This window comes from Crotalus tigris, unplaced genomic scaffold, assembly GCF_016545835.1.
Source record: "Crotalus tigris isolate CLP2741 ecotype Arizona unplaced genomic scaffold, ASM1654583v1 scf7180000024359.8030256, whole genome shotgun sequence".
Classification (NCBI taxonomy): Eukaryota; Metazoa; Chordata; class Lepidosauria; order Squamata; family Viperidae; genus Crotalus; species Crotalus tigris.
This window is the reverse complement of record NW_024100528.1, coordinates 6,867,560-6,886,886: the sequence shown is the minus strand read 5'-3', so window position 1 is coordinate 6,886,886 and position 19,327 is coordinate 6,867,560. Positions and strand designations below refer to the sequence as shown.

Below are 19,327 nucleotides of genomic sequence, written 5' to 3'. Positions count from 1 at the left end.
CCACTCAGCGTCAAATTTCCTAAATTGTAGGCTTGCAAACTGAGGGCCATTATCAGAGATCACTTTATCATGGTTGGCCATGATGTGCAAACTGAGCCTTGCATCTCTTAATGGTAGTTTCAGCAGACAAGTCAGGAAGAAGTTCAATTTCCCAAAAGTCTGAATAATGATCAACTAGTATCAGGTACTCTTTTCCTGCATAGTTGAACAAATCTATACTGATGATCTGCCAAGGATGTTAGGGTATCTCATGTGGCATCATGGTTTCTTTTTTGTTGCAAATGTGCATATTCATTGCAAGTGGGACAATTGCTAACAAAGTCTTTGATTTCGTCTTGCATGTTAGGCCAGTAAACAATATCACAAGCTTGTCTGTAGCATGCCTCACCCCCAATGCCGTTGAGTGTATGTGCAATAACATCTCTGCTCTCAGTGACTTTGGCACTATGACTCTTGGGACCTTGTACAAAATACTATCTTGTATGCTGATCTCATCTCTGAAGGACCAATATTCCCTCACAATTGCAGGAACTGCCTCCTTCTCATCTGGCAACCCACTCAGAACGATAGCCTTCAGTGCCTATAAAGCTGTATCAGCATCTGTGTGCTATTTGAGCTGATGTAGCCAAGGATTTTGAGGGGTGAATTTCAACATTGTGTAATTCAGCCAGAATGGTGAACTGCATCAAACCCAGACTCTCACATGTTGATCCAGACAATAGTTTCTGATCGGCTTCCACAATCTCAAATTCAAGTTTGTGGATACCCCCACATATGTTGCATTCTGTTTGGAAAAGTCCCAATAATTCTATACTTCTCCTGAATATAACTTCAGTTTGATGCTACTAGGCTGAAGAGGTATCTCAGGTGCCAGTTTCATTTTGTTCTTTAAACTCATGACATCACATGTTGCACTCAAGTCCAGCTGGCAGGGTTGGATTATATTGTTTAATCTGAGATTTACGAGCAATTTTTGCCCTGAAGAGTTTAGAGCACCAATGCATTCTTTTGTGTAAACCACATTGGTGATAAAGAAGTGTGCATCCTCAGGATCTGACATTTGCTCAATTGTGTGCAGCTTCATTGCTTCCATTTTACTTGAGAGACACACTGATGCAAAATGATTTGGTCTCTCACATGCTCTGCAGGTTTTCCCGTATGCAGGACACTGCTCTTTCTCTCATACATACACACTGCCACAGTACTTGCATGATATTGGGTTGCTCCCAGGTGAGTTGTGTAGATGAATTTTGTGCTGATGCTTGTGCTGGTGGTTCTTCATGCTTGCTGTTGTTTGGAGGCTGCATTGACACTGCCAATCTGTTTATCCTGCTCCAAGACTCTCAACTGTTTGTACGTCCTGTGGTATGATATATCTCATTGCTGCTTGTAAGCTTAAACCATGTTTCCTCAAAAGGCAGTGGCATTGCTTTCACTAGTGATACCCAGAACTATTTTATCATGAATAAGTTCGTCTCTCAAAGACCCATAATCAAAGCTTGCAGCTTTTTCTCTTAGCTGTGTGAGAAAACTCTCTATTGCTTCACCTTCTTGCTTATAGCTGCCAAATATATATATCTCATATATGACATTTTTAGGGGGTCTGAAAAAGACTTCTAAGGCATCTAGGATGGCTTTAATATCACTCTTTTGCTCCTCTGTAAGGGTTAAATTATGCTTGTAAACATGGAGGCATTCGCTGCCCATAAGTCTTTTCAATGTGGCTGCCTGCAGTGCTGCTGGTTTGTCAGTTAAACCTGTGGCTAGGGAGTAATCCTCAATCTCTGCTCAGTTATTCCTGCAATCTCCACTTACCCTTATTGCCTCAGGCAGGGTATGCTGAGCAATTGCCATGATGCTGGTTTTCTTGCTTCAAATGCTCGGCTTCCAGGACAGGGATACTAGCGCTAGATTGGCATGCAACAAATGTGTGGAGACAGCGCAGATTCAGATGCTTCTGACACCATGTTTCATGTGGAGTCAGTAAATGCAATACAAGGCCTAACTGTGCAAAAGCCATCTTTTTTCAGAGATAATACAACTACACCAACAGGAAATGCATCACAGGAACAATAGAGATGAATTATAGAGTAGACATATGACACATGAAACAAATACAATAGAGATGAATAATAGAGCTGCATGTAAGGTAAACATAACAGCCATAACAGTGGTTTGCTTATTGGCTTGTTGAATTAATAAGAGGCCTCATGAATATTACCATAGTAATATTTCACAATATAGTGCCAAGGTTTTCTGGTATTTTAACAGCCAAAACTCCAAGATGGGAGGTGGATGGATAGGTGGTGGTAATGATCTTATGAGAAACGGGGGATGTGATTGATGGGCAACAATCTTAAGAGAGATCTTGGATGGGATCAAATTCTCTGCTCCCTAGGTAACTAGATGTGCATGTTTCTATTTGAAATTGAACTCTAAACATGTTTGGTGTGCTGCTAGCATATTGCTATCAGTAACTGGGTATCTTTGTGAGCTTCTGCACCTTATAGTCAAGTTGATTTTGGATGCCCATCCAACATCCTGCACCTTAATTATTAGTGATTTCAATCTCCATTCCCTTAGCATGAGTCCTGAAATAGTTCATGGTTTCCATGAGAGGTGGTCCTCTCACTATTAATATCTGGCCAAACATCCAAGTGATTATATGTTAAATCTAGTTGATTAGTTGGTTCATGGTTTCAAAACAGAGAATATTTTTATTTCATGGTTGGCTTACTTTCTGGTTATAGTTCTCTCTAAAAGGGTTCAAATTATTTAGGATTATTTGTACAAGGTACCTTATTGGTCCAAGTTGTTTCCAACAAGCACTTGAATGGTTTTCCAAACAATTTACAGGGCAGTTTTCCCATGCACTGGTTATCTCTTGAATTCAGATATCTTCAGGGAGGCCCCATGGGCCAGATCTAAACACATCATGGGCTGGATCTGGCCCATGGGCCTTGAGTTTGACATGTCTATTCTAGAGGAATAAACATTACCGTTTCTTTATGCACATTTTAGACTTTTACGGCTTTTCTTTGTATTTACAATTGTAGGTGAGAATTGTGCTGTATATAGCATTGTGGGCTAATGTATTATAATCAATAAAATGGAATTGTGTTCCTTTCCTTTTCAAAGACAAATTACCTGGTCCTAAGTAAATGGTCTATTAAACCATGGTAAACAATTGTGCTGACAAAGCATCAATTCCCATCAATTTATGCTGGTAAGAGCTCACAACAGACACTATATACATGAAGATACAGAATAAGTGGCTGTTTAGCTTCAACAAATGGTAAAATGCAGCTGACCTTCACCAATTTCTGAAACTAAGGAACTCGGGTCCCAATTAATGCTGGGAATTTCAGGTTTTTGAGAAGCTAATTGGAATTAAAAAGGAAAACATAGTAAAAACCATGGCAAATGTTTTAGCTATTTTTATATTTTCCCTATTTTGTATGCTACCCACAGTCCCACTGGAATTCAGAGGCCAATAAATTTAAATACATAAGCAATTTCCATAAATCTGCCTTAAAAACTGCATAAGAACACTTACAAACTTATCAAGTTCAAGCTGTGAGATCTTTCCCTTTACTTTCAGGATTTAACATCATATAGAAGACTATGAACTTGAATTAATATTGTGACTACAGTAGTCTTAATGAAGTGTTGAGCTTAGAACAAGAAGAGTCGGGTTCAAAGCCCAACTCAAGTATCAAACTAATTGGATGACCTGGGCCAGCCATTCAATCTAATCTACTTCAAAGGAGTATTGGGATGATAAGAGACAAATAGAAGAACACCAAGGTCCCTTATAAATAAATAATAAACTTTATTGCCATTGTATGTGTATACACAGTGTACACATACAACAAAATTTACTTAACACCCAAAGGCCAGGTCCCACACACATAATCCCCAAACACACTCCCACCTTATGGAAGGAAAGGATGAAAGCATAACCAAGGTTATTCTGCAAATGTTAACAAGCAAAGAATAATGTTCCAGATAAAAGCTCAGCTGGTTGATTTATTTAGCGGTATGCATTGTGATGAATACAAAAGTGAAAAAAGAACATTCAGGCTCACAAAGGATAGAATATTAACCATTCTTACTGAGAGAATTGAGGCTTGTAGTTTTTTTATATAAAGTTCTGGAAAATTTTATATTATTGGAATCAATTTAATTAAGAATGTGGGAGATAATGAATTCTTCTAAAATACCCATAATAGTTAAATGGGAGAGAGGAAATTAACTGCCCTACCCAGTAGCCAGACCAAAATAGTTATGCTATTTAATATGTGATTTCATGCATTTAGAAACACTGCTCCTTCACACATCAGTTTGCCAGTTGGAAGAGATGCTAAATCCCATGTGAGATTTTATAGCAATTTTTGAGGCTGATTCTAATGTTCACTGAAAAATTACTTCTTACCTTCTGATCTCTGAAAGCATTGGACACTGGTGAACTGGTGAAAGGAAAACAGCCTAGTTTTAAATACTGGAAAAATCAAAGAGATCATTGTTGATTTCATAAAAGGCAGGCACAGCCACACCTATCTGTGCATTAATGATTCACCTGTAGAGATGGTTACCAGCATCAAATTCCTGGGTATGCAGTTAACAAGTAGGCTGGCTTGGTCGCTCAACAACGAGACACTGGTGAAGCGGGCACAGCAGTGCCTGCATGTTCTGCGTCGCATGAGAAAAACACATCTTCCTTCCCGTCCTTACCACTTTCTACAGAGGGACGATGAAGAGCATCCTGTCATACAGCATCACAGTCTGGTTTGGAAGCATCACTGCTTCAGACAGGAAGGCAGTGCTGAGCATGATGAGGATGGCTGAAAAGATTATTGGCAGTTCCCTCCCTTCCATCCAGGACATAGCACATAAGTGTTGCTTGAGCAGGGTCTGTAAGATTGTCTGGGACACTACACATCCTCTTCACAACCTCTTTTCCCCCTCCTGGGAGGCTCTGTGGTATCCAAAGCAGAACATCCAGATTCAATCAGTTTTATTATTAACCTTGTGAACTCTAAAACTTCCTCCTTCCGTTATGTATTCAAGATGGACAGTGATTAATATTTATATGTTTACTTATATGAAGAAATACATATGCTGCATATAGTATGTTTAAATGTGTGTTATGTATGTGTACACTTTGAGAGCAAGCAACTAAATTTCATTTTAATGTGTGTCATTGTGCCCACAGTAAAAATAAATAACAATAAAGGTTATGTATCCTTCTAAGACTCAGGGCTAGCAACTGACTATTAGTTTCTCTTTCCCTGCTGCTACGCATGTGTATACATTCATTTATTTTGATCCTATTCTCTTAGTGCATATAGAACATCCACCTGAACTTTAAATATTTTTTCTTCTAAAATCAACCAGGATAAAAGAGATTTAACAATAAAATGTAACTGTACAGTGCAAGCTAATCCAGTATGAACAAGAATATGACATTCAGTTCATGGTGCTGTATGTAAAATTACATTGTTTGATTCTAAATCTCAAAAAGCACCCACTCCCAAATTATACGCCATCCCCATCCTCAGGACTGCTATTAACAGAATGAAGGGAGGAGCTACATGTGTGGCTGGCTAGCATTGCAACCAGGATGCAGAAGGCTCCCTTTCTAAAAACTGCAATCTGTGGGTGGATGGCTTCATCCACATGAAGAAATTGGGATCAGGAGAAGTCTGCTGAATGCATAATACAAATTGAAATTACCTGTGCTGCTCTAAGAGCGAAAATAAAAAGCTCTGCAAATGGAATACTAAATATAGTAGCATTCAGTGACTGGGTTCATATATTGTGTTGTTTTTGCAATGGGTTATTAAATAATTTGTTACATAAACATAAGCTTGTTTGGGTTTATGTTAGCATTTCATGTAAGTCCTGTTAGAGGTTGACACATCTATTTCTACACATGAACATTGCTGACCTGCAAGAATTTGTCCCAAGCAATTCTTAATGAAGCAGGTTTTAGAACTATAACAGAAATAATATTTCTTGAAGGAAATACATTGCGGTGTAGGCAAAACCTAGGATTTGGCTATATTCTACTAGAAGAAGAATCCAGGGGCAGGTTCTACATGCATTTTTGTCTAAGAAGAAAGAGAACTGATATCAAGAAGCAAACAGAATTATGGTCAAAGAGAGTACACAGGGCACACCCTTAATCCATTACTGTTTTCTATATCATGTAATGTTGAACAATCAGTTCAATTAGATATGGATCTTCAACCTCCCTATTCACTGATTTGTTAACCTTCAACTCCCATTGTGTCTCAAAATGGTTCTGTGTTGATTTCTGGGCAAAGAGTCAATAAATCCATCCGCCAGGATTTCTTATGATGAGTTCTCTTAACACTTCTAAAATAGTGGTTCTTGGGTCTATCTGCATTTAAATGTACTTTTTTCCATTTGAATATATCCTTGATTGACCCTAGGCCAGATTATTGACTCATCTATCCCGAAGCTCATTAAAACTTTATGTAGCCACCTAGTTTTTTGTGCCTTTTAGGTATTTGATTAGGACAGACATGTCAAACTCGTGATGTCACGTGATGTCACATAACGTATCCGGACTGTTTTGCTATTGCCAATGGGGTGGGCGTGGCTTCCGCATGATGCATCTGGCCTGCGGGCCCGCAGTTTGACACCTCTGAATTAGGAGCTTCTTCAAAGCTTATGGTTGCTGCTTGCCTAGATATGGGGAACTCCAAGGCAAACAGGAAACCGAAACTATGAACAGCAATAATTATTTTACAGTAACAGAATTTTTCAAGTCTGAGAGCACTGCCCCCTTCCCTGCTACTACTTTCCAGAGAACTAGAGAGGATATTTTCTGAGACACTTTGCCCAGCCCCATTCTTCCATTGTACTCAAATTTCATTAACCAGACCACTGTGTGGGCAGCAGCTTTTCCTTGTCTCCTGAGGTTATTTTCACAGCCAATTCTATCTGTGTTTTGTTTCTCCATCTCATCAAAATATGCAATACTGGGTACAGTAGTATGTATGGCAGGATCTGTATTTCTTGAAGTATTGTTCAGTGTCATGAATGAAGGCAAATATACATGTCCCAGAATAATGTTGCAGTATCCAATCTAGGTCGGTCACCAGGAACAGAAGTTTAGTCTTCCGAGCTTTTGAACTTATGCTGGAGCCCATCCCCATTCTCTCCAGCAGAGTGTCTAACTGTAATAAGCCCTCAGGGTCAAGCCTGGCTCTCCCTCTAAGGTACTTTGGTTCTGAGATAACTTGCACCTAGGGATGAACAACTACTGGACAATTAGGTCCCTTTGCTGCCACCACCCTTTTCTTATAAACTAGTTCTCCTCTCCTCACCAGCCCTCTGGGAAACCAGAAGAGGATTGAAGGGGAAATCATTGCCCCATCCCAAGTCTAGATAAATATAGAGTTGACATTATGAGATTGAATTATTCAGTATTAGCAATTGGTATTTTAGAAGCTGTTAAAACATAGGCTCCATATTGAGTTGCCAAAAATTATTTTAACTGGATATACCTACATTTTTGTGTGGATGCTAAAGAAACTTGTTTACAGCTGCTGAAAAAAAAATCATTAAAATAATTGATCTAGTGTAAATTATACTCTTTTGCATCTATTGTTTCCAGTAAAAACTTTATCACACAATAATTCCAGGGCTTTGCACATAGCTATCCACGTCCATGTGCTCTATGCATGGATGTCTAAGAAGAAAGCCAAAAGGAAGCTACCTCAGGTTAGCAATCTTAGAGAAAGAACGGGCAAAGTGATAAAAAAGGAGATATAGAGTAAATAGATAATTATCTATCTATGCTGTATTGTCCCCTTGTGGCAATAATTACATTGTAAGGAGTCTGCACTATTGGATTCATATGTTCAACAAACATAATCCTTGTGTTTTATAAATCATGGCTTGTGATGTACTATATACCCGATCATAATAATTTGTACTTAAGGCTAAAACAAACTAAGTACTATCAGTGGGTAAACTTACGTCCTTACTATTATACTTACATGGATTCTCCCTAAAAATTTTTTTATATTTATATATTTTAAAGAGCTAGAGATAGTACGTATATTCACAATTTTTTTGTGATTTTGATTTTTGCATATAGCAATAGCATTTAAACTTATATACTGCTCCATAGTGCTTTACAGCACTGACTGAACGTTTTACAAATGTCAGCATGTTGCCCAATCTGGGTCATTTTTACCAACCTCAGAAGGATGGAAGGCTGAGTTAACCTTGAGCTGGTCATGATCAAACTCCTGGCTGTGGACAGTTAGCCTGTAATCACTGTGTCACCCCATGGGGTGTGTATGTGTGTGTATATATATGTATATATATGCATGTATATGTGTGTTTTATATACGAGGGCAATTCAGAAATAAATCTCTGTTTAGTTATCAATGACAGACACTCGCAGATACCGAACTTGTATTATACACATTAGAAAACTACATTACTTTTTGACATAATCACTATTCAAATTGAGGCACTTGTCATACTGTCTCACAAGATTTGAAATTCCTTCTGCAAAAAAATCTCCCACCTGGGAATGAAGCAACCCTGTAACAGCATCGTGAAGCAGTCATCATAGAAGCAGTGCAACTCAAGCCACTGTTTCATTTAAAAAACTAGTTCATTTTCAATTGATCTAGTGAACGAGTCAACTGCAAACCAATTTTCTCCTTCCATTCTTCACTGCCTACTTAACTACTGTGCATGGTGCCATAGGACAGGCGTCGCTATTCCCGCTTATTTCTCGCACAAGCTCAGAGGTTTATTTCCCAATTGCCCTCATATGTATTTAAACACTATTGATGAATATACATGTTATGATATGTGAATATGATATTTATATCACAATGGGACAGTAAGGAGGTAACTTTTCCCCCTTAAACTTTAGTATTATTTTATGGATTTTTAAAGATATGGGAAGTTGCAGGAAAAAGCAGGCTTGTCAAAGTATGGCTATGAAGCATGGGGAGCAGAAGTGTGTATGTCACACAACCTCCCTTTCACCCCTCAACTGCTGTAGTTTATATGGTCCAATTGGTATATCTGAAATAAGATTAAACTATCCAGTTCTGATTAGCTTATACTTTTTTTGGGGGGGGGGAGGGAAATGTCACCTTTTCTGTAGAGAACATTTTAACACCATGCTTGCTCTGTGATTGACTTGAGTTCACACATTCTGCTAAATCCAAACCAGTTAAACCACATTAAATTTTAATCCATCCCACTCCCAGTTTTGAAGCCCTCCAGTTGTGGATTTCTATTTCTAAAATTCCCAGTAATGGCCATGTTGGCTAGGGAATTCTCAGAGCTTACCTTTGTACTTCAAGAGGGCACCATTCTTTGGAATAGCTGGCTTAGCAGTTCTCGTTCTTAGTTAAACAAAAGTTTGATCATCCAGGAAGTTTACTTCATCCCCCACTGCTTATGATAAATTTATGAAACAAGAGTCTTTCTCTTGCTCTGCCCAGTATTCCGGCAGTTTCTTGAAACATATATCTAATTTCTAAGAAAAACGATGTTCTATCCATCTATTTCTTTCTAAGGATGCAAAAATAATTTCTATGGCCATAAAGAAGTTCTCATGAAAACAAAGCCAGATTCCTTTAACCTGAATGTCAATAGAGTTAAAAGAAATGACTGAGCACTTCATTAGTCTGACAGTTTCTTGTACATTATTGGCTGGCTCAATAAAGAATCTAGGTTTAAAAAATGATCCAGGAATGCTGCCATATGAGGAGCATTACTGATAAAAGTAAGGTCAATAGCTGTTTCAGCAACAATTCCTGAAAAATCTGAATGTTAACAGTTTGTGCTGTATAGCTTCCCAATAGACAGTTCTGCCAACTTCATAAGAAATGGAAAGGGAAAATATGCTCTGGACCCAATTTCTATGTAGTCATAAAAGAACGTTTACTTCCAGCATAATTCTCTATATGTTTATTCATCAAAGAGCAAACAAACCAGCTCATGCTTTAGCATGATGAGTGATCCAGTAAGATAGTCCCCATCGTAAATAAGAAAGCTTATTCTAAATAAATGAATTTATAAAATTCAATAAACCATTAGGTGGGCTGTTTTGTTTATGACTTAACACAATGAACAGATTCAGTTATTGTAACCTGTAAAGCATGGTTTATGATTCAGACTGATATATGAATTAAATCAGTGTAATCAATCAGAATTTTGTTCTGTAATATTTTTAATATAACTTGAGCTTTGTAGTTAAAAAGAGTTAGGAACTAATGCAAAACCTTCCACAAATAACTACTGGTTTTTTTTCCCCATAATTCCACATTGATCAAATTCCTTGTTTTGTTCTTGCCTTTCAAAATTCTTTAATGAAGGTCTGGCTACCAAACAGAAACATCACAATGGTTGGATTCATACAAAAACTATTCAAACTATCCAAACATATGCCATATGTTACAAGGCACATAGCACTCCCCAGGCTTGATTTGTTTAGCATGATATCCAAATAGAAACTCTTTATTGTCTTCTCCATAAAAGGCAAGTAAAAATGATAGGGTTTCTCATTTTGATTCCAAATAAGAACCAACAGATTCTGCACACACGGTAAAGGAAATTTTAGTCAATCTCACTCTGGTGTACTTAGCTTGGGCAAGGCACATCTGAGTTCTGGCTTATTTTCAAAGGCAAGAGCAAATAGCTTAAACCAGATGAGTCCATGTTCAAAACAAGGAACAGGAAGAAATGACCCCACTGCCCAAAAAAAGAGTAGCTTCAAGACAAATATACCATGCACTGTATGCACTGAACTGTAAAAATGTAAACTTTGCTTTCACTATAAATAAGGCCTGCGTTCAATACACAGAAGTTTCTGAAATTTGTTCATAATGGCTCCGCTCCTTTTGTATAATAAAACTACTTTTCAAAAGCTTGTGTGTGTCAGAATGCCTGTTGTGCCTGCATCCACTTCAGTCTATTGAAAGAAGGCAAAGTTCAGTGTGGAATATAGACTCATAAACATTTCTACAGCTTCTTGCATTTCAACAAGAAATAAGGCTAATTGTACATGACACTGTAAGCCATAAAGTAGCTTGTTTGCTTTTGGATTAGAACAGGGGTTCTCAACCTTGGCAACTTTAAGACTTGTGGACTTCAACTCCTGGATTAGAATGATGTATTAGATCTGGATGACATCTTAAAAGCCAGACTCAACATGTATATAATCCCCTATAATGCTTCCTTACATTGTTCCTGTATGTAGAGAGTATATCTTCAGACTATGCCATAAGAATTTCTCTTTGAGGTGTCTTTGGTGTTCTCGGAGCTCGGTCATTTTCTTGCAGATGTTTCATTACTCAAACTAGGTAATATTATCAGTGCTAATCCTGTATTTGGATTGAGGAATACTTTAAAATACTATTTTAAAATAACATTTTGTGTTTACTGTAATTGCAAATGGCAAAATAAACATCAAAAGGAGAAATTCTAGGATAAGAAATCAAAGTTTCAGTTTTGGAAGATGCTTCACTCCTGCTGTTTTTTTAATTGGTCCCTTCTTTGGGTCCAGTATTCTTTGATTTCTTGGAATATTACACTTTCTCCTAAAATATAAAAAAAACAAAAGAAAATTCAGAAAACACATTTTCACTTGCCTGTTGCTATAGAAACATGGCATTTTATGATAATTGTTATACCACTATTAGATAGCAGGGCTGTAGCAAAATGGCCAACCACATTTGCAGATGGCAAAAAATATGGAACATATATTTTTTAAGAAGGGAGACAAGAGTAGATTTTGGCTGGTTTTGAAAGAGACGCATAGACTTTTACAATAACAGCAACCTCCTCTTAAAGAAACCTTTTAGCATGGCCGTCACCAATGACAGTAGAAGCATGTATTATTCTTTTCCCCCGACACATTTTTTACAATTTCATCTATGACTGGATTGGATCTGAGCAATGTTTTATTCAAAATTGTACAATGCCAGCTGTGCAATACTGGGTTTACTCTTGGAGGGAAGCACTTAGGCATTAAACCTGGACAATAAGATTTTCTTTCTATAACTTAAAATAGGTCACATTAAGCTATAATGAAATTATTTCATTTGAGCTTACTGTAATGTGTGAATCCAGGCCATTATGGTTTATAAAGTATAAATGATGGCTTAGGACACAGAAGCAAGACTGATAGCTTGTTAAATAATCCTTGGTTATAACAAACTGTGGCTTAGTATGAAGTGAGAATCAAGGCAGTAAAAAGAGAGCGTTTTTAATTGCCTCCAGTGAGACCTTAGAAGGCATGGATTTTTTAAAAATGTCAAGTATTCTCTGGAGAAAATAATCTCCCAAATTCTGTGTTCTGAGCTCTTTCCAAGAAAGCATACTGCTTGTTAAAAAAAGTATTTGAGCCTATCAGCATATTGCATTATTTCCCATTTAGAAGCTTGCCTTTAAATTTGACATTCAAGTTGGTTTATAGAGGAAAAACAGTCTACCACAGAATTGCAGGAGAGAGTTAAGAGTCAAAGAAGTTGAAAATGACGATCATAAAAAATAGGTGATACCTTGATCACACTGTAGTGGCCACCATCTTAATTTTTTAAACAATTGATTTCTACATTCTAAGGAATTTTTTTGCTCATATATATGCAGCTGCTACAAATACTAACATCCAGATAGTTCTTATTAAAATGTTTTATAGGTCCCTAAATAAAAATATTACATTGATCTCCCAATTTTGTGAAAAGGATGTTTACAAAATAATAATAAAATGTAAGCTGTTTCAATTGTGTTTGCTATTTTAGTATAAATACGCTAGTACATTTAGTTGGAAAACCCCAAAAAGCTGACCAAAAAATCTTAATCTGTGTCTAGCCAGGCTTTTAAATTGTAACAGATGAGATGGCTAGATTTAATTTTCAAAATGGGACACTTAATTCTAGTTCTAAGGATAATCATGAATGCAATAATTATTTGCTTTGAGCAGATTAGGCACACAAATACCACATTCCAAAAGTCTTGCATTCTAGACCCCTCAAATGGGTTGGCTCTTTTCATGATGAATATTTAATAATAGAGAAATAGACTACTTTTTGTGGTATCTATATAATTAAAAGACTATGTCTGACTTTTACAAACCTATATAAAGTAATTAGGAGGTGGAGTAGTGCCATCCTAAAATTATCTGCATTATTATACAAAAGGGATTCGTGCCATCTATAAGATGTTAAGATAAGGTAGGAATTAATGTTTCTAAAAAGTGGAAGCTGAGATGGCATTAAAGATGATAATTCATTATTTTTGGTTTTGGTATCATTTATTTTAAAGTAAAAATGTAGGCTTGAACTTAGCATCATGTCTGCAGACTCATAAAGCCATTTTTGCCTTGCACTAAGTTTTAATTAAATATATAAAATTTGTCTATTATTTTATTTTATTTCATAATTTTTCAAAAGCATAAATTATTTGAATGGTATTTCAAAGTTTTACTGCATGCACACAAATAAAATTAGGGCATTAGGATTGACAAGCAATAAGTAAGCCAAGTATACACATTGTATTAATCTGTGTTTTTTAGATTATGGTTTGCTGAATAAAACATAACTGAGCTTATTTATTTATTTATTTACTTCAAGTTTATTTTGCATTTTTAACAAGAATGTATGTATGATTTTTTCCCTAATTTTATATCCACAACAATATCCCGTGACAACTGGGTTAAGAAATAACAACTCATTCCAATGACCTTCGGACAGGAAGTCTGATGAATCTGATCTCCTTTCATCCATAGTTAACCATAGGTAACTATAATCAAAACAAAACAATTCACTTTCTGGCTTAATGTGCTATGTGAATAGTGTTAGATAATTTACAAAATAGACTGGGCTAACTTGGAGATGTGTCACCCTGCTACTAGTCCAACCTCTTAGCGTGAGTAATAGAACCACTAAACCAGTAATAAAAACTATTTACCTCAGAACTTGGTTCTCGCTCTTCATGTCAACTGCATCTATTTTCTGCTTCTCTAATGGTTTTAGAGATCCTGATATCTGCAGAAGTCAATATATGTTAAGCCCTACTCTTTGTGAGCTTTCCCCAATAGCACCTTCATATAATTTGCATTTTTAATGGTTTGGAATTACAAGGTTTAAAAATATGTTCACAGTCAAGGAGAAAGAAATCTATAATATCTGGCCAGAGTGCTTGGTTTTTAAAGGCTGCCTCTACAAACATAGTAGGTATATTTCATTAGTATTTGAACTATGATCCAAAAATTGCATTAAAATATGTGGTACATTTTATAATGTTTGCAGGATATTATTAAGGACTAGCTCAAATACACCCCAATCATGAACTTGGATGTAGAAGATAATGAAGGCCTTAGAGCAAGAAGCAAAAACAACTGAAGTTGCCAATATAGGTTTGGATGCTACTCAATGGGCTATGCTACTTTCATGAAATAATACTGGGAAGTATTGAGATACATTTTATTAAAATAAAGGGAGTATTTTGCAGGGGCTCACCACAATGTCAGGAGTAAAGTGCCAAATTGAAATACAGCCAAGGACCAGGGCCAAAAAAGAAGAACACAAAGAGATAAGCACTAGATGAGGATCAGTTCAGTTTAGAGGACATTATAACAGATTGGCACTCAAAACCTCATACCAATGAACAAAGTTTAGGAAATACAGAGGACTAGCAATCCTAACTTAGGAAAACAAATTTGATGTCATAGACATTACCGAAACTTTGAGATGACACCAATGATTGGCACAAAGTTACAATTTATTCAAAATGAATAGAACCAGTAAAAGGAATAACAACATTGCACTTCATATATAAATAAAAAAATATCATTGCACATTCTGGAATCAGTTGAAAGGATATTATTGAAAGATTTGTTTAAGAATAAAGAAGGAATAACTGCTATAGACCATCTAGGCAAATTAAGCAGTAGAAACACCTATGAAAACTAACAGCACCTTCTGTTGAAGATAGAGAGCAAAACTACTTCCTTTTATAACTGAACACAGAAATATAAAAAGAAAAAGAATGAAAAGGAACCTATTTAGATCTCAATAGCAATCAGCTATTAATCCAGTTTCCAATGCTCAGGCATTGGAATGTTCACAGATTAAACTAAATGCTTTCAATGATAGTTAAGTGTTTACTGAATGCAGAATTTAAAAAGAGAAGATACAATAATTTATTTCTCCCTTTTTCTTTCTTTTCATTCTGCGATGTATATACATTTATTACAAAATCCAAATGTACTAAGAGCAAGTTTTACAAATGGAAATGTTTTTCAGCAAATGCACCTCATTCTATAAGACAAGAAATAATTATACAGAATGAACCATTTGCCAGCTGGTTTAAATACATGGATTCATGCTAATTGTAGCCTTCTTCCTAGACTAGTACATGATGAAAAGAATAACAGTTGTGTAATAGAGGTAAAATACAGTATATTTATTTTCTTTTAACACTATTTAAGGAACAATTTCTTTGAGACAATAAAAAACAAAGTATATCTTATCTATTACACAATAATACATACACACACACAAACGTGTGCATGAACAATATTACTCAGAGGCTTACTGATTCGTGATGAAAAATATTATTAGGCTATAGATCTAATAATATAAGAAAACATTCCAATTACAAGAAAAACTTAGATACTATTATTTATTCATTTTCTCATAAAACAGAAGACTTTAAATCTATCTCTACACTACTCAGGTTGGCACACTGTAGAATTCTAGCTATAGAAAGGGTTTGAAAATGTGATTAAAGTACACCCACACATCAGTTTGATACTGAAGGAATCTGGTAAACAACAAAATTGCATGTTGGACTTCAGATACGGGGATATTAATTTCACTTCAGTTGTATTAGTAGAGAATGGATATTTCCAATAAGAACCAGAAACATGGGAATATTGGTTGAAAATATTATTTACTGCTCCTAGTTAATATAATTAAATATACTCTATAATCAGTATCTACAATCCACACTGAGAGTAATGTGTAGGTGGTTTGTAAATATGGAAGAATCAGGATCATTGCAAATAAGAACCTCAAACAAGTGAAAGAGGGAAGCATGAGAAACTGAGTTGTATAATAGTTTTAACAGGTTTTCTTTTAGAGTATCCAACTACTAATACAAAATCTTTTCTAAAGGTTTTTTTTAAACCCAGTGTTGTTTCCTGAACTTACCTGCCTTTGAAAAATTTGATATACCATGAATAAAGTAAGTTTCTTTCCACAATTAAGTTAGTAGGCGTGTATTAAGCAATAACAAATGACATCATGGTGTTACAATAATTAGGGTTAGCACGTTATGAATCTTCTCCAGTTCAGAACCTGGTTATCTATGGGTCATCTATTCCCCCAAATCATTGCCCATCTATCAAGAGTTGAAAGAAAGGGCTAACTCCAGATCCTGATGTTTAGGAAGTACCACTTGTAGGGATCTTGGGCTCAGGTCCTCTTATTCACTGAGCCACCCCTCTAGATTAGCATTGTCCCTGACATCAGATAGGTTTCACTTCTTTAGGTTTTTTCAGTAAATCTTTAGAATAAGGGGGGTTGCATTTGTTATTCCTCTGATGGGTAAATCTCTTACATACAAGTATTTATGCTGATGAAACAGCTTTCATCCTATTAAAGGTCTATTAACTGCTCAAAATTAGTTATGTTTGAAATAGGACATAAATGGAATATAAAGTATAGTGTTAGTGAAGTCAAGAAAGTCGCCTTGTTCCCTGTATCCATTTTTCCAGAGAAAGTTACTGTCAGCTCAGTTCAACACTAGGAACATAGATTAGGATTTTAACAGACAAAAACAGTACTGATAAACAAGATCCGTGGGAGATAAAAGCATTGATCAATAGCAATTTTGTTGAAAGAACATGCCCTTAGTCAAACTCAAGTAGTAAGTATTTTTGTATTATTGCTACATTATCTCATCTTTCTGCCCTCACTAAATACATCATATTGTACCGTATCCAATCAAATATGTTATTGCAATCAATTACTAATTTTAGTACACCAATCATAAGTATATTATAATTTGCAAAAGTCTATGAAGAAATTGCATATCCAATCCTTTTTAGGTAGCCTCAGCTGTCTCTGGTATTGTTAATAGAGGGTCTGATTGCCACTACTAAAGAATTCTCTGGAAAAATTATCTTATAAAAGCATAATAAATAAAATAATAAAATTTCTATAACATATGAATGTGATAGTTATAACTACCTACTGCTTTATTTACAGTCACTAAGATATTTTTGCCTCTCCAATTTTCCTTCCCTCCTTCTATAACAGTTGTGTGCATAGGTATTTTTGAAAACTAGACTTGTACATCTATTGAAATAGGTTATGATTCATAAGAATAAATACGATAATATATTTGCTAATTCCAAGATATTTTTTTTATTTTCATTTGTGTATATTTAAAGAATAAGCATTGCAAACAATACAAGAAAGAAAGTACACGCAAACCTGAATATTTTTCAAATCTCCAGTTTTCCACAATTAAAACCTATTGCTCAAAATACTACATTATATTGTTAATGCTACTAAAAGTCAGTTGTGACTAGAATGGTATATAAGTCTAGTAAACCAACAAACCAACAAATAAACAAATTTGATTAACCTTTCCCATGGCTGGTGATAAGTAAGATAGTTGAATTTATTCTTACTTGTAATCTGAAGCAATCCCCCAACAAAATTACATTTATAAGTTCATTAAATAGTGTATCTTCCACAACATGGTGCACTTGTATAGATGCAATGCTTCCGCTAATTTTAATAGACTTGGGGAAAAAGAACCAGGGGCAGAAGAATAATGAGCAATTAAATTTATGAGTGTACAAGTAATATACTTTAATGCAATACACAGTTTAGTTAAGAGTTAAGGATCAGTAGCATCATATATCCAATCTTTAAGTTTACAAGGGCAGAAAGAAAATGGCAAAACTGATTAACATCTCCCTTCAGCATTCTAGCTGAGTCAGCTTTGCAGAATTTTCTGGCCGGGAGGTGAATCAGCTTAAAATAGATGAGGAAAGTCCAGAAAGGAAAGAGTAATGATTGGTTTAGGACAAAACATTTTTTTATCATTCTAGAGATTTTTAGACTTACTTGTGAAATCATTGCTAAGTATGCACGGCGTTCATCATTGGCTTTATGATAAGCCTAAGTTCCAAAAGAACAAATAAATGAACAAAACAGAAAATTAGATATTAAGCATAGCCCAGGATGCATGCATGCGTGTGTGTATATTATACTTTTCATCAATATAACAAGTGATCATGAAGCACCTTAAGATGGATGTATTTTAGAAGAACTATAGTAGAGAATACAGACCTTTGCCTCTTGATCAAGTCTAAGTTCATACTCCTTCAGCTGATTCTGGAGACTTTTCTTCTCCTCTTCCAGTTTTTTAAGAAACTGATTTAAAGAATTCTGACATTAAATATGTAAATAAAACAATATACATTAGTTTTATTGCTATTCTGTTACCCAATGAAAAAGGCCATTAGCAATTTAGAATTTGTGATTACATGCTTTAAACCCAATTATAAGCTGTACAAGTAGTCTTCAACATATGACAACTGAGCCCAAAATTTCTGTTGCTAAATGAGACATTTGTTAAGTGAATTTTGCTCCACCTTATGGCCTTTCTTGCCACAGCTGTTAAATGAATAACTGGAGTTGCTAAGTCAGTATCACAGCTGTTAAGTAAATCTGGCTCCCTATTGACCATTCCGTTACTGACTTAACAACTGCAGTGATTCACTACTTTTACTTTTTTCTAATGTCCGGTTTTACTTCAGTGTGATATTTTTTGATCCTCTTCCAACTGTTCAAACTATGAGGGAGACGGGCTGTTGAGAAACATGAATATATATTTCCATAAATAAATCCATAATGCTTCATCTCAATACAACTACCGAACTGTATATTTTTCTTCCTTATTCAGCAACAACATATCCATGCAAAAACTTTGCCTTGCCTTTTTGATTTTTCAAAACCTCATGGATGGGAAACCATGAAATATTGCAGAGTCTGAATAAGACACAAACTTCTGTGCTCTTCCTTTTTCCACACAGGATAAGGAAAAGATGTTTCCTAATAGTCCCTGTTTCATGAAACTCTGTTAAATTATGATTTAACAGCAATTCACAATCTGAAACAAATTTGATTATGATCTCTCCTGAAGTGCAGTGTGGAGATTTACACACTCACACAAACCTGTGGAAAAGCAGTATACAAGCCTGATTATTATCAGTTTTGCAAACAGTTAAACAGAA

General features: G+C 35.6%; 1 protein-coding gene across 2 annotated transcripts in view; it reads right to left on the bottom strand.

Moving 5' to 3' along the window:
- Nucleotides 1–10,567: 10,567 nt before the first annotated feature.
- Nucleotides 10,568–19,327, bottom strand: part of LOC120300805 (coiled-coil domain-containing protein 169-like) — a 46,583-nt gene continuing 37,823 nt past the window's right edge. The window contains exons 5-8 of one of the 2 annotated variants that reach the window (XM_039327308.1): nucleotides 18,381–18,479; nucleotides 18,156–18,209; nucleotides 13,981–14,057; nucleotides 10,568–11,609 (exon numbers count right to left, since the gene is read on the bottom strand). In XM_039327308.1, the coding sequence (XP_039183242.1) occupies nucleotides 11,507–11,609; nucleotides 13,981–14,057; nucleotides 18,156–18,209; nucleotides 18,381–18,479 (333 nt within the window). In that variant the 3' untranslated portion in view covers nucleotides 10,568–11,506. The remainder of the gene's footprint in view (nucleotides 11,610–13,980; nucleotides 14,058–18,155; nucleotides 18,210–18,380; nucleotides 18,480–19,327) is intronic. The other variant, XM_039327309.1, reaches the window with a different exon arrangement.